The 14,477-nt window shown below is 39.0% G+C and overlaps 3 protein-coding genes across 5 annotated transcripts in view; 2 read left to right on the top strand and 1 right to left on the bottom strand.

Moving 5' to 3' along the window:
• The window catches only part of LOC144650412 (uncharacterized), a 264,303-nt gene that overhangs the window by 54,631 nt on the left and 195,195 nt on the right, over positions 1-14,477 (top strand). Inside the window, exon 10 of one of the 2 annotated variants that reach the window (XM_078510078.1) lies at positions 798-2,668. The exons of the other annotated variant lie outside the window; for it this stretch is intronic. Coding sequence (XP_078366204.1) covers positions 798-1,072 — 275 coding nt within the window. The 3' untranslated portion in view covers positions 1,073-2,668. Of the gene's footprint in view, positions 1-797; positions 2,669-14,477 lie in introns of those variants that run through there. 2 annotated transcript variants of the gene reach the window in all.
• LOC144650428 (D-inositol 3-phosphate glycosyltransferase-like) overlaps positions 1-14,477 on the top strand; it is a 107,404-nt gene that overhangs the window by 77,073 nt on the left and 15,854 nt on the right. Inside the window, exons 1-2 of one of the 2 annotated variants that reach the window (XM_078510104.1) lie at positions 5,150-5,470; positions 6,918-6,968. The gene's annotated coding sequence lies outside the window, so the exon portion shown is untranslated. Of the gene's footprint in view, positions 1-4,787; positions 4,962-5,149; positions 5,471-6,917; positions 6,969-14,477 lie in introns of those variants that run through there. The other variant, XM_078510105.1, reaches the window with a different exon arrangement.
• On the bottom strand, positions 8,333-12,506 carry LOC144648804 (uncharacterized). Its single transcript, XM_078508258.1, has 8 exons — positions 12,137-12,506; positions 11,912-12,049; positions 11,164-11,541; positions 10,389-10,493; positions 9,644-9,870; positions 9,345-9,523; positions 9,040-9,136; positions 8,333-8,613 (listed from the first exon to the last, which is right to left on the bottom strand). Exons 1-8 carry the CDS (start codon positions 12,363-12,365, stop codon positions 8,404-8,406), a joined length of 1,563 nt encoding a protein of 520 aa, XP_078364384.1. The 5' UTR covers positions 12,366-12,506; the 3' UTR covers positions 8,333-8,403.

The raw sequence follows: 14,477 nt of genomic DNA, 5'->3' as shown, positions 1-14,477 counted from the left end.
CTTGCACAATAGTCACCCTCTCAACGGAAAGGTAGGTCAAAGGTAGCCCGTAGAAGAGTAGTGCATGAAAGCGCAATACGAAAATGAAGTAGGCTGTTAAGAGTGTTTTGTCATAAAAAGCGTGCACACTTCCTTGGGCGGAGACCTTAAGCCCCCCTACTCCTTCCACATTTTTTAAGAAAAAAGAAACAGAAATTATATTCTACGTTGTGTTCAGTGTGACAAAAAAAAATCAAACTTCCACTCGATAGATTTTTTTCATTTTCTCGTAAAACGTAGATATTAATTAAAACAAGTGATCCGTTAAGAAAAAAGTAGGGGTCACCGACCATTTAAGAGAGCAAATTGCAAGTAAAGCAAGCGGAACGGCAACCCACCCTATATGTTCTTAGAAATTTTACTCAGCGCGCGCGCTCAAAGTATGACGTGGCATGACGTTGCGACATGAATTACGTGCGCAGTATAGATGCGCATAAACAATTAGCGCGAACGTCCTTAAGCTGCTACATGAGCTATTTAAAAAGAAGGATATTGTTTTTTGTGGTTGGTAGTGTACTCAGCCCAGATAGTTGGGATCCTGGTAGACTTTCTCAAAGCCCGTGATGTCAAAAAACCGAGATAGCCTGGCTAACCTGCAGGCCAACCCTGCTCATGTTATCAGGCCCTAAATTTCCTACTGATTTGATCTGTGATTTGCTTTCTTTGTGTGCTTTGTTATTAACAGCACAATTCGCAACACTACATTACATGTGACAGTTACAGACAAACTGTTTTGGTTTTGCTTTTTTGGATTACAGTCAAAGAAGGAAGCCCCAGTGATGATGATTTAGAGCAACTTTCACAGAAGATCGCAGCAGGCTGGAAACCACTCGGACGTCGTTTGAAAATCGAGGAAGCAAAGATAACAGCATTACACAAGGAAAATGAGGAATACTCAGAAAAGGCATATCAAATGTTGCTACACTGGAAACGGAGGGAAGGCTCAGCTGCTACTTACCAGGTCTTACATGACGCACTGGTTCACCCACACGTTGGCCGCAGAGATCTTGCGGAAGAGATTTGCTGTAACTGACGCATGCTCCTTTGGTACGCTCTGCAGCTTTTCTTGTAATGTAATTTGCAAGTTGTATTAGAAATTACCCATAGGATGTACAGTAGCTCACTTCAAAAAGACATGGCTAGCAACATTTCTACAGCAAGCACTGCATGTCTTTGAATCAAAGTTTGCTTTTCTCCACGCCAGCAGCACTGCTGTAATGGCAAACATGCAGCCCTTATGCATGTTTACATCAGACTGGCTTCTTTCGCTACCAAGCCTTGTTTTCAAAGTGCAAACTTATAAATTTTAGCATGAACAAATTCCTAAAGCTGCAAAGATGAAAAGAATACTCATGTGAAAACCGCATGAAGATGGTAGAGGGTCGAGAAAACGAGGCTTTGAGAATATGACGTTATCACGCATAAAGCCTACTTCCCACGAAGCATAGACTGCAAAACAGTCGTTTTTTTTTCTCTTAAGTCGTTGAAAAAAGCTTTTATTGAAGGCGCGAAGCGCCGATCGTCTCGCGAGCCTCGCACGCCCACAGTCTCACTCACAGTTTTGACATTGGCTCCAGACCTCTCGCTCCCGTTCAAAGACCGAGCGCGTTCGCAAAAGATACGACTGTTTTGCTGTCTACATGAAGCAGAACACATCACACAACAGTTCAAGAAAGCAGCATATTATGAAACTTCATTTTTACATAATTATAAAAGTGCAGTTTGTTGACTAATTGTTTCAGTAGTTGCTAGACAATGATGAGAGACTGACCATTTGGATTCTCCGATTTCCAGTGGAACATACTGAGTGTCTACTTTTTTTATAAAAAAGGAAAAAAACTTGTTTTGTGTTCCTTAGCTTTATTCTTAGACTGCTTGCAGTCTGTTTTTCTCTCGAAATTTAGGAAGGGAGTGCGTGGGTAGGGAGGGTTTAAGACGCACGAGGAATGATTGGGGCGAGAAAAGAGTGCGCGCGCGATCGGATAGCGCGATCGAGGAAAAATAGTCTTTTCTCGTATCGCCCCAAGCCCCTTCTCATCCATTCGCCAGTTCAACCAGTTTGCTCGCGTTCCTGATGTAACCGCGCGCTCCGACCCTAAGAGAAAAGACAGACTACCAGTAGTCTACTTTATTCTAAGATAAGTGAACATTTGAGAGAATTACATAACTAAGAGAACACAACTTTTTTCAAGTTTTTACGCACTGATATTGGTAGCCAAAGAGTGTTTTTATCGTAACTTACAACAATTAACATGGAAACAAATTATGAATATTTTATGTTTCTTTTATATAATATGTTTTATTTATAACCTTTTATATATGTATCATACATATGTAAATAAGAAGTATATTATTATGGCATAGTAGTATTGTTTAGTGTACGCATGTGGTATTATACATGTACTATGATCAAATAGGCGTCTTTTTTACATTAGAAAAAATAAAACTATACCTCTTTTTTAATGGAAAGTCCCAGGTAACGTATTTCACAAAGTAAAATGTTATTTATATCCATGGTCATCACCTTACGACACTTATGATGGACATATGTAGCAGGAAAATGTTGCAGTGACGTGTAGCTGGGACAAATTAAAAATACAGCATGCCCACTCACAGGGCCGTAGAAAGAATCTTGCATGGGTGGGTGCGAGCACCAGAGGTGTGAGCATCTTGGGGGGTCCGGAATATTCTCCCTTGGGAAATTTTGAAAAATCAAGCAAAGTCCACATTTCCTGCATTCTGAGGGTCAATTTAACTCTCACTCCACGATGTGGCAGACCTTTATGGCGCGTGTGTGGGTGCAGGCGCACCCATCGCACCCCCTTGCCTACGGCACTGACTCCAGAGCCATGTTTTCAGCGACATGTCCAATATTGTGCTACATTGCAGGGACGTGTTTCTTGACAACATGTCCCTCTAAATTTTCATGCATTGTGTGCGAGTGCATGTTGTGATTTTGTCCAGGCTGCCACACGTTGCTGAGATATGGCGCTTACCATGTCTGAGGTTCTTTTGACACATTGACTGAGGTGCCCGTGGCTAGTAGAATATGACACGCAAGCAATTTGCTCACGCTCTCATTCACGCAAATCAGGGTGCGTGATTGCACAGCTCTGCTAGCTTTGTTATACTTAACAATTATTCCACTCGCGCTTGTTGGATATGAGGTGGTAGATAGACAACGAGGCGGCTAGCGCCGAGTTAGCTATAACGATCTGATATCCAACAAGCGCGAGTGGAATAATTGTTAAGTATAACAAAGAAAAACGCCTAAAGAACTGCAATATTTGAGCTCCCCAGCTGTTTCAGTCGATGCGTTTTGGCCGACCATTTTTGTGGTCAATGGTATATGAGCTCATGTACCATTGCCTGTTAACCAATCAAAACGCAGGAATTGCAATATACCATTGCTAGTTTTTAATAAAAGCTGTTATTGCCCTGTTTCGGGAACACTCGTTATACACTGGCAGCTGACCTAGGATTTCTATCAGCAATCAAAACAACGCAAGGCCTGGATTTTAAGGCATCAAAAGACACCTGGCTCCTAGCATCTCTCCGCCAGTCTCCTCCCCGCCGTATCGCGCGTACAGGTGCCCCAAGGTGAACCTGCTCGCACGCGCAGGCGAAATTGGCTCCAACGCCCCCCTCTTTAACTAGTAAAGCAGCGGTGGAATAATCGAGAAGGCTAATGATTGAGGACAGCATGTTGCAATTCTTTTCAGTAATCGGGACATATTTCCAGTTTTTTGATTCTCGCTGTCGTTTTTTGGTTGCGTATTCCAGTCAAACGTCGCATTTCGGTTTCACTAGCTTTTGGAGTGGCAGGCCGCCGTCGTTTTTCACCTTTGGGGGTGGGGCTCGGGAGGCCTTTCTTATTGGTACTCGCAATCGATCACAAGAAATTGTAGTAAAAAAGCGATGCGATAACCGAGAGTAACAATGATGGAAAACAACGTGTATAATTCTCATTTGATTGGGAAAACTTCGAAACCCGCTAAAAATGAGATCGGAGTTCCTGTCGTACCACACCCTTATGCTCGCTATTGTGAAAGCGTCTCTCTATTGAAAAAGCGTTTTTCTTCGTGTAGGCGCCAAACCCGTGACATTAAACATCAAACACCTTAAGTCTGGCAGTTTGTTTCAACGATTAACTACAAGAGCACGGTCTCTTTAGAATTTGTTTTCTTTTGCACGCATTAGTTCCTCAACCTAGCTTATTCCTATTAAGGGGTCAGTCAAATAAACCCTGAGCTAATTTGTTGTCACAATTCATGTGCTCGTTTTAAGAAATTGTAGTAAATTGGCGATTGGGGGATCCTTGAGAGTAGTGATCCTGGGTAACATATGTGATACTTGTTTGGCTGGGAAAACTTCAAAACATGCAGGAATCGAAATCATTGAAGTCAGAGTTGAGTCTTTCATTTCGAGCTACGCTTTGAACAGCATGTTCTTTCGTGGTTACGTTCCCCGTAGTTTGTAATAGACTTCGGGCTCCGAATAAATGCTGGGCTCGAATAAACGCACTGTACACTGAGGACCACCATTAATCAGAAAATTAAGAATAAACGTCTCTAAAGTTTAATTTAGATGAATACTTTATTATTTAACTGTGACATAATTCTTGCGTGACAAAGGAAGCAGTTCGTGAGTGGATGACGTCATGATCACGCTATCAGATTTCTCGGAAATTATTGATTCCTCGCTGGAGTCCTTTGTGGGCGAACTGTTCGTGTGTTGCTTGAGTCTAGATTCCATCGGTTTCCATTTATTGCCGCTACCTGAACAAATTACTAATAATACTGATCGAAGATCGAAGAATAATTATACCCTTATTTAACTGACCTTGATCCAAAAAGCGCCAGAAGATTTCGAAGACAGGAAGTCGGAGTGCTTTAATACCAGACCGTTTATACGTTCTTGAGGTAAGAAGTTTGTATTTTCATTGAAGTTAAGTTAATTTTCATCTTTGCATGTCTTCAAATGAAGAGATTTAGACTAGACTACTCCAAACTTGAGATCACATTGAATCAACAGCCGTCACGTGTAGTTAAGCAGACCCTCGAGACGGCGGTTGGATGTGGTTCAAATTAGCCTGCGAGCAGGCCAACTCAGTCTCCCGCACGAAATTGTAGACAGTCTACAATGGTAACTCCAGACAGATAATGTACACAGTCTACATTATTAGATTTCGAAGGCCTCGGGTGGTGCTGGGATATCGATCGATCCATCTTTGCTATGCCCGCCAGTCCCCGGGGCCAGTCGGCGATGGAACTCTAGCTAACTATTTTCTTTCGGAGAATTGCGTCAATCTGGGGAGTTGTGGAGCACTGTTTAGAGGATAAAATAGCTCAAACAAGCTTAAGGATTGTGAGTGGAAGTGGACGGAGCTACCGAGGACCAGGACTGCTTTAGACTTTATCCATCCTTCCAGGTTTGTAAACTCGGTTCGGCATTATACTATACGGCCGTAAGCAATATATTCGTGAAGTATAATAAAAGCTAGACTTATTTTCTAGTAGGTACTTCTTGAAAGATTATATTCTACTAAATTATATTCGCTTTTACTTTACATGTTAATTACTTTCTAAGTTCTTAATTGACTGTCCAAGCCTGTCCAAGCTTTTGTAGCATTGGTAGATTAATTAACTTTGATTGCCAAAGAACTGAGAAGGTCATATGACTTGCAGATGCATTTGACAATGCTCATAAGGAACTTAAGTGTTGTGCTCAGTTACTTTGAGTATCGTCATTGTTGATTTGTTTTAATTGCTCGGGTGATTTAATTGCTCGGTGTAAACTGCCAAAACTAGGTATAATAACTCACTGTATATCAACACGTCTTTTGATCAGTTGTTCAGATGAATGGAGGATACAGGGTTTCAATAACCATACACCCACAGCCAACAAAATTTTTCAACTTTTTTACCCCTGTTGACAGTGATGAAGAAAATATATCAGGAAGATCAGTTGAAATATTTGCCAGTTACTCTACTCAAACAATCTGCCTACATCAAATTTGATTGAAACCCCTGTGAATAATCTCACATCTTTACTGGGTTGCACAACCCTGATTGCTTGTCCATGCTACACTGATTCCACTCTTGCATACTTGGTGTTTTTTTTTATTCACTGCATTTAGTTTGTATGTGTCAGCAATATTCTTTTACCCCTAATCTCTGGCGAGGTACTCCCATTTATGGGTTATATAGGTATGTGCCGAGGGATAGGGTATGGTTTTTGAGGTTTTCGGTCCTTAAGTAGGGTATCATTTTTGCTGCCTTTGGCAATGTGTTGACATTGTGATTCTTCGATAAGGTAACTAAATTCTATCAGCTAAAATAAAACCCAGCTAAACGACTGATCTAACTTTTCAAGTATTATTAAAGCGGTTTTATAACTAATTGTGTTTTGCTGTGCGCGGTTACCTGTTATTTGGGCTGTCATGGAATGCTTTTCCTCCCCTTTAATATGGTGTCATTTTTCTGTTTTGGGCCTTAAAAGGGTATTGATTTTCGCTTTCTTTATCCTTAAATAGGGTCAGGGTTTTAGATCATTCGTGGCACACCAATATCCAAAATTAATGGGGGTTTCCCCTGCTGGGCCTTGATGAGGCCCATGCATCAGAAAGAACAACCACCTTCTGGGGTTTGCTTGTTTTTTTTTTTCAATCACATCTAATCAAATTAATTTGCTATTCAAAAAATAATAATAATGTAAAATGTTACTGATGACATGGTGTAATATTGCTTTTTATGTCAATATCTCATTTTTTCTTGTTTATCCTGATTTTCTTGCATGTGGAAAAATCTTTTTCAGATTAAAATGTCATTTTCCCATATTCTTATAGTTCTAATAAACCCATTTCATTCTTTTGGCAGTCATAGTGTAATCAGTTTTTTCCGGCGACCACAAGTATAAAGCATACACTGGTATGTATTCAAATGAAAAGCATAGAATATCAAATGCACCAGATAATTTGTTGTCTAGGTATTTTGAAGCCAAGTTATTGCTGTCCATATACGTCCAATTAGATATCTATTTGTTATGTTTTTAAATTGGAAGCTGGTATTAGGAAAAAAGCAGTACATTTACATGTAATGCTATGTGTTAAGCATTGCAGTGGTTGTATTGTTATTTATCACTGCAGACGGCATGTCTTGAGTCATGTTTATTCCTTGTTGTTTCATCAATATCTAGAGTAATTGGCATTGCAGTTGGCATTTAAAGTGTGTCAATTCTTTTTGTCACAAGTTTTAGTGTTTTTCATAAAGGTATTGGGGAAGATAATTCCTCAGTCAGTCACATACCCTTCCCTGCGCTAATAATTGTTATTTAATTTATTCATTTTGAAACACAATCAGTAATCAGTTCAAGTTTGTGTTCTCCCTTGGGAAATAACTTTCTTATTGGAGTGACGTCATTTTTACATTGGATAAATCATTTTTTTGTCCATATTCATGAAACCCATGAATTTGAGCCAGGCAGATTTCTTATACTCAAATGCTGTGATTTGGAAAAACTTGTTGGTTGAGATATTTACACAGCTCCCATTTAGTCTGCTAGACATAGCCAAATCCCCCTCCCTATTAGTGTTTTGTTGATTTTCATTTTTTACACATACAGCCATTTGGACTTCCTTAGCTTAATAACAAGCAGACATTTCTTTGGGAAGTAATGAAGATGTCAACTATGCCTTATGTCTATTGAGTCAAAAAACAAGCTAATATTATTCCTGAAAAAGTGCATGCATGATGAAATGACTGTATCCAAATTAACCAATTTCAATTAAAAGTATTTTGGAAATAGCTAATCAAATAAAACCTTAGTATACAAACTTATCATCATATACCATCTCCTCTAATAATATTGTACATTTGTAAAATATTGAATGAACAGTGTAATCAAATTATGCATTAATTAAGATGATAATTTTAAAAGACTTAATTGTAAATAAATTTGTTTTTGCCTAGATAACCTTTGATTTTATTCTTATATTAACAACTGAATAACAGTTATTTATATTACCATTTTTTACCAGAATATATACCTTAATATCATACAGTTTTATTAATAGTCATTTTATTTATGATTTGTTTCTTACTCAGGTCAATAGCTAACCTTTTTTAATATTCAAATTTATTTAATTTGTTATTCATCTTGAGTGTCTTAATTATCTTAAAACAGTGCAAGTACATCATTATAAACTAAGGCCCCATCCACACTGACCCGGGCTTTTTTGCCCCCCCCCCCTCCCCCCCCCATCTAACTCCCAGAATATTTAAGCAATCGCAATGAAACTTATAGGATGTATTGTATGTCCAAACACCTTTCTTTTGGTGTACGTCACATCCCGTGACAATTACATCATGATGTCAAAACAGCCGCCATCTTAATGTATAGCCATCTTAATGTATAGCCATACATTTCCCCAGTCCACATGTTAACTGCCTTTTGCATCAAAGCATGTCGACAGCCAGCCACCATTACTCCAGTCTCATCAAGCTTCTGTAAGGATTTGGCTTTTGTTTTGGCAGCCTGCCAATGCACTTGACCACATGAGTCTTGGCCATTTACCTTAGAAAACAGAAAAAGTATCCATTTAATAACCCCTTAAGAAAAGTACTACATGAGTACTGTATTAACATTTGTTACTGTAATCTAATGCTTAGACTGAATCATAATAATAAGTTCAATATTATAAACTTTAAAAAAAAAAATGATTTTACTCAGGCTTTTAGCCAGCTGGGAGTCCAGGAGTCCTATGGACGGCCACTTTTTATGGAAAAAAAATAAAAGAATTATTGTATACAGAGGTTCTTTTAGATACCTTAAGAGACCATTGCAAAAATAACTACAGAAAAACACCATGCATGCTCCTCAGGCCCTCCTATGGGGGTCAGGCCTTATAAAATTTTTTGAATCCCACTTTTTAAATCCTGGCTAAAAGCCTGATTTTACTACATTAATACAAATGAAGAATTAAGTACTTATGTTGTATACCTTGGCAGATTTATGCTTGTATGTTTGTTCCAAAGAATCTTTAACCTTCTTGTCATCACAAAAGAATGTGTCAGCAGAGTAAGATTCAAGGGATCCACTGCAACACAACAACAATATGTAATAGTAAATATGGAAACTACTAAAAGTAATATTAAAATACATGCAAACTACAAGCTTACAAATTTCCTCAAAATAAAGACTACACAAAGACATGACACAAAAGGCTGACACAAAAAAAATGTGTACATAAAATTCTAGGCAGCCATGGAATTCCAGGCTTATGCAAAGATTACAACTGAACTTACGCATTTACTTTCTTCCAGCGATATGTCTTTCTGTTGCCATCCATGTGACAAGCCAATTGACCTTTCGAGCAGCATGGACAAATCATGCAGTCTGTGCCCGCTTCTCGACTTAGGTCAAACTGGCAATATCGCCATTCCTGAAAGGCTTTAGAAAATGTGGCAGGGGTGATTGTGCCTGACTGTAACAAAGAAATTCCAAACTAGTTAAGTAAAGTAAGGTTATGTCAATTTAAGTAGTAGTAACCGGTAGTAATTAACACCAAAAAGTATAATTTAAGTTCACATTAAACACCCCTTACTCTGCCTTTCTTTTCTGAAATCTGAGCCAATGTCTTTACAAATGCACTTGAAGATGAACCTGGCATATTTTTTTGCATGATGTCCCAAAACTGAAACACAGCATGGTCAAAAAAATATGAGGCATTGGTGGGACTGCCGGGCCAATATCCTAAATGAACAAGTGATACCTCACTTGCAACATTACAAGAGGCACAGAACATCTGTGGCATATGCAGGTCAAATCGTCCTGATGAAAAAAAAAATATAACATTACAAAGGCAATATATCATAACAATTACAAAAATAACAACAAAAATAATCATAATCATACCCTCAAAGAAAAGATTCTCATTTGAACCCTTACCCCCTGTAATTCCCAGTTTAGCTTTTTACAAATTACATATGCACGTTTTGTGATGAGAAACCCAAAATTGCATCCCCCCTAAAAATTAAAAAATTAACCATCCTTGGGGTGGACATTGATATTTCCTTGAACACAAATTAACACCATTGAAATGGAACAAAACTGAACTGTTCATATAATCACTGCATTTTCCTTCAACTCTAAAGGGGACTTGTGTGTCCATGTGACTGGTCAGTGTGGTGAGTGCAACTTTTTGAATACGTGTGGGGTCCTGGAACATGTGGATCAACATGACATCAAAACAATCTTGAATGTCCTCAATAACCAAACATAACAAAATTGATGCAACAAATCCCTGGGGCTACTCTGCAAGTCAACCTTTCAAGTAAAAATTGACTGACCTTTAAGATTTATCAAAATGCACTTGGATTGTGAAGGTATGGCCTTCACTGAGCCCTTGCACTTAAAACAACAGAATGCATCAGCACTGCATGGAACAAAACGAGCTACAACATAAAACAAAAGAAGATATGTATTATATTTATTTATTAATCAGGTAGGCTGTGTAAACTAATACCTTGATCATGTACCTTACCCTTGATCAACAACAAAATAATTATTATACAACCCTTCAAGTTAAGACCTTTTTTAGTCGACATGGCGATTAAAATTTTGGAGCTGGCAGCTAAATTGCAACCAAAGTCGGCAGCCTGGCAACTAAAATTAAGGAGAAGCATTAAGAGCGTGAGCTTAATTTAGCGACTAACATTTCTCACTGGTGACCAAACTGAGCAGCTGGTGGCAAAATGGCCACTAAGGAAAAAATTAACTTGGAGGATTGTTGTATGTACATCAGCCATTACATTAAGAGGTTACCATACGTACTTAGGAAAATCATTTTCAGTCGCGACAGCAAATCCCAACAAACGACAACCCTTTTGGTAAAACTTAAATTCCGACAAGGACAAGTAATTTTCCTTCAATTCTACCACTGAAAGCGACACAAAGTTTGATAAACTAGCGACATGGCACATTTTTAAATTTACACAAGTGACACGGGAACCTCCCCTGGCAGGGCCTCTGTACAATACATATTATATAGTTTATTTTTAAAATGTAAACGTTTATATCATTGTGAATAAAAAGATAAAACATTAACATTGTGGCATTACTTACCAACAGAAATAAGTTTTCCCTGAGAGTCAACACCTTCAGTTGGCAAAATGGGTCTGAAAAAATTTCCATTCCATGCTTCTCTGTCATGAATTGGATAGTGATCATGGGCTTGCATGTCACACTCCGAACAGAACAAGACACCAGGGCCACAATCCAGACAACGGACAACACACTGCTCTAATTCCTCAGAACACTTTGAGCAGTGTTGTGGAAAGGTTAAGGCTTCTTGGCAAATAGCATAATATGCAAGGTTTGCCCTGAAGCCTTCCCAGTTTGTTTCAAGGCGTGTCTGCCTTGTTTGCCAGGTCATTTGTGTAGCCTCCGCATTAGCTTCAATTAGCTTTTCAGCATCGGCAAATGCCTCTTGTAACATGCAGTCTAGAGATAGACAAACAAATTGATAAGTGATGTCGATCGTGTTAATTTTAACCTGTGATAAGGACATGTGTATAACTGCAGATTACTTATCAATTAAAACACAATTAACAATAATCACTAATTTTAACTGTGCAGTGTTGTCATTACCAGACAGTCTGTAGGAGTCATGACAAAGGCCGTGACAGGATCTTAGAAACAAAATTTCGATAAAAAAAGAAAAAGTGCAGATAACATTGTTTTGTAGAAGAATAAATTGAAAAAATATAAGTAAATAAATTTCAGACTACAAGCTGCCCTGCAGTTAAGTCAATGGTCTAAAATGTTTCGGAAATGTTAACAATTCAAAATCCTAAAGAAATGATTTACTTACCGTTTTCTTCACTGTCAAATTCCACCTCTACAGCTAGATCAACAGCATCATCATCTGCATCATGCACACTTTCACTTTGAATGGAATCCACTGCAGTGACACTCACTAAGTCGCTATCATGACTACTGGAGGCACCAACTACAACACAAGCTTTGAAAACTTAACAAGTATTCAACACTGAATCATAGCCATCCAAATATTTCATCTGTATCCACTGGTACTCACCGTTTGATCTCGTCGAGGACGTGGATTCATTTGGCGATTCAGCCATCTTTATAGAAGCTCTCCTTGGGTTTTTTATAATACGTGAACCGGAGGAGTCATACAGAATATCAACTCGACGTTTTTTACCCTTCTTTTTCGTTCCACCACCTTTCACTGACGACTCTAAAGAGGCAAGAGCTTCCTTAGCTTCGTCAGTGACAGCGCTCAGTTGATCTCGAACATCCGCCATTTTGTACACGCAAAGAAAACCCCGCGCGAATCCCGCGAATTCGCTTCCAGTCTTTTCTCAGAAATCTAATAATGTAGACTGTGTACATTATCTGTCTGGAGTTACCATTGTAGACTGTCTACAATTTCGTGCGGGAGATTGGGTTGAGCAGGCTCTCTATTCGGGCGCACCGTGAGTCTTTCGAGAGCCAAAGGCGCGATCCCGCAAAAAGAGATTCACGTTGCCTAAAATAGAGAGTCTGCTCCTCACTCGCGGGATCGCGCCTTCGGCGCCCGAAGAGAGATTCACGTTGCCCCCGAATTGGGAGCCTGCTTCGATTCCAGGCTAGGTTCAAGATAATTAAGTCAATTTCAGTGACAATTCATTAACAGTGTTCTGTATGATCGCAGATTCCGGGTAAGAATACAATATTCTCTAAAGAAATTGTCAGAAATCGGAGATCTTCATTCACAACTCTCGTTCAATTTCATTTGCGATAAATTTCTTCTCTTAATCGGCGTCGCGTCCACTTATTAAATATGCAAATGACAGTTGCTTTTCGATACTAAGTTGTTTTGATTTATAACAACCTGAACGTTAACACGCTCCAGCGAAACTGACAGATGTTTTCTTTGGGTGCAAACTAATTTTCTTAACTTTTCCAATGTTGTAAATAATAAAGATGGTAAATTTTAAGCTCGGTAATAAATAATGAAGATGAAGTATTCAACATGACACGAGTATGGGACAAAGAAAAATTCTAAGTCCCCGACGGAAATCGAACCCATGGCCTCCCAGATACCGGTTGGGCGCTCTAACCAACTGACCTACGAGAGACTCGTTGTGAGCTGGGCCATTTTACTAGGTTGATAAGTGACAGGCGTTTTGCATACTGCTAGGATCAGCAATGTCGAATTCATCAAGTTTTGTAGTAAATAATAAAGATGGTAAATTTTAAGTTCAAGCAAGCAAACCGTGTACGATCTCCTAGCTACCGGTATACGTTGGATCAACTGAGTGATCTAATCGGTTTGTCACATAGAAAACTGAAATTGAAAAGCAGAGACCGATACAACGTAGAATGAGAGACTGAATTAGTTTTGTACTATATTTCGGCTGGCCAAACCAGCCTTCTTCAGGTACAATGGAGTTTACATAACCTTGTCACCAAACAAATACAACGCGCGACCGACATCCCCCGTAGACTTGCCTTACAAACGAAAGACGTCAACAAACATTTTCATTAATCGGGCGTGGCCGATTTATAGTTTACCCTTTGGTCGTCCTAGAGCATAGTCTCCTGGCGCGGCCAAAAAGACGGGGATAGCTTGGGGTTGCTACAAAACCGCTACGGGTGACGCATACCGCAATGGTTTTCATTTTAGTTTTGACAGGAAATCGTTGCAGGCACACTTGGTCGACTTTTGGGTTAATGTGTAATCAGGTTGTGTTTTTTTGCTTCGGCGGAAGGACAGAGAAAAAAGCTTACGGGGCAAAGTACAGTATGGGGCCCAGTTCTCGGCCACTTTTGACGTAAACTTGTATTTCTTACCTCAGAAGAACCGCAGGAACTTGAAATTTCTCCCAGAGCTAGCTACATTATTCAGCTTTTTGGTGTTAAGCTATCAACCGGTCAAAAATTAATTTGCCCGAGCAATAATAAAAATAAAAGCTCCATTTGTGGGCCCAGTTCTCGGCCACTAAAAAGCTTGTGCGTAATTATCTGTAAAAAAAAATGCTCAATTAATTTTCACAGTCATAAAATCACTCTGTAAACCTATTTATGTTATATCGATCCCAAATTATTTTTATGAGGCTTTGTTTTACTTTAGAAAAGAAGGATTTTAACGCGCCTAGTTGCCCATGTGCAGGTTCTAGCAACGCATTGTGTGACCCGTGCATTTAGATGGTTTATTTTGCAGTGAAAAGGTCTTGAAAGATTTAGGTGTTGTAGAAATAATAGACAAGACAAGAGTCAGCTCAAAACTTAGAGATAAGATTGAACTTTATTTTTAAAACATTTATTTCTTTCATTCTGGCAGCAGCAGATGAAATTATATTAAAAACCAAGCGCTAAGCTGTGATAACGAGCAGGGTGGCCGAGAACTGGCAAATACGCAAACGTCGCAAGAA

Source organism: Oculina patagonica, chromosome 4, assembly GCF_052425735.1.
Source record: "Oculina patagonica isolate OP01 chromosome 4, crgOcupat, whole genome shotgun sequence".
Taxonomy (NCBI): Eukaryota; Metazoa; Cnidaria; class Anthozoa; order Scleractinia; family Oculinidae; genus Oculina; species Oculina patagonica.
Note: the sequence above shows the minus strand (reverse complement) of the source record. Positions and strands in the feature narration are given on the sequence as shown.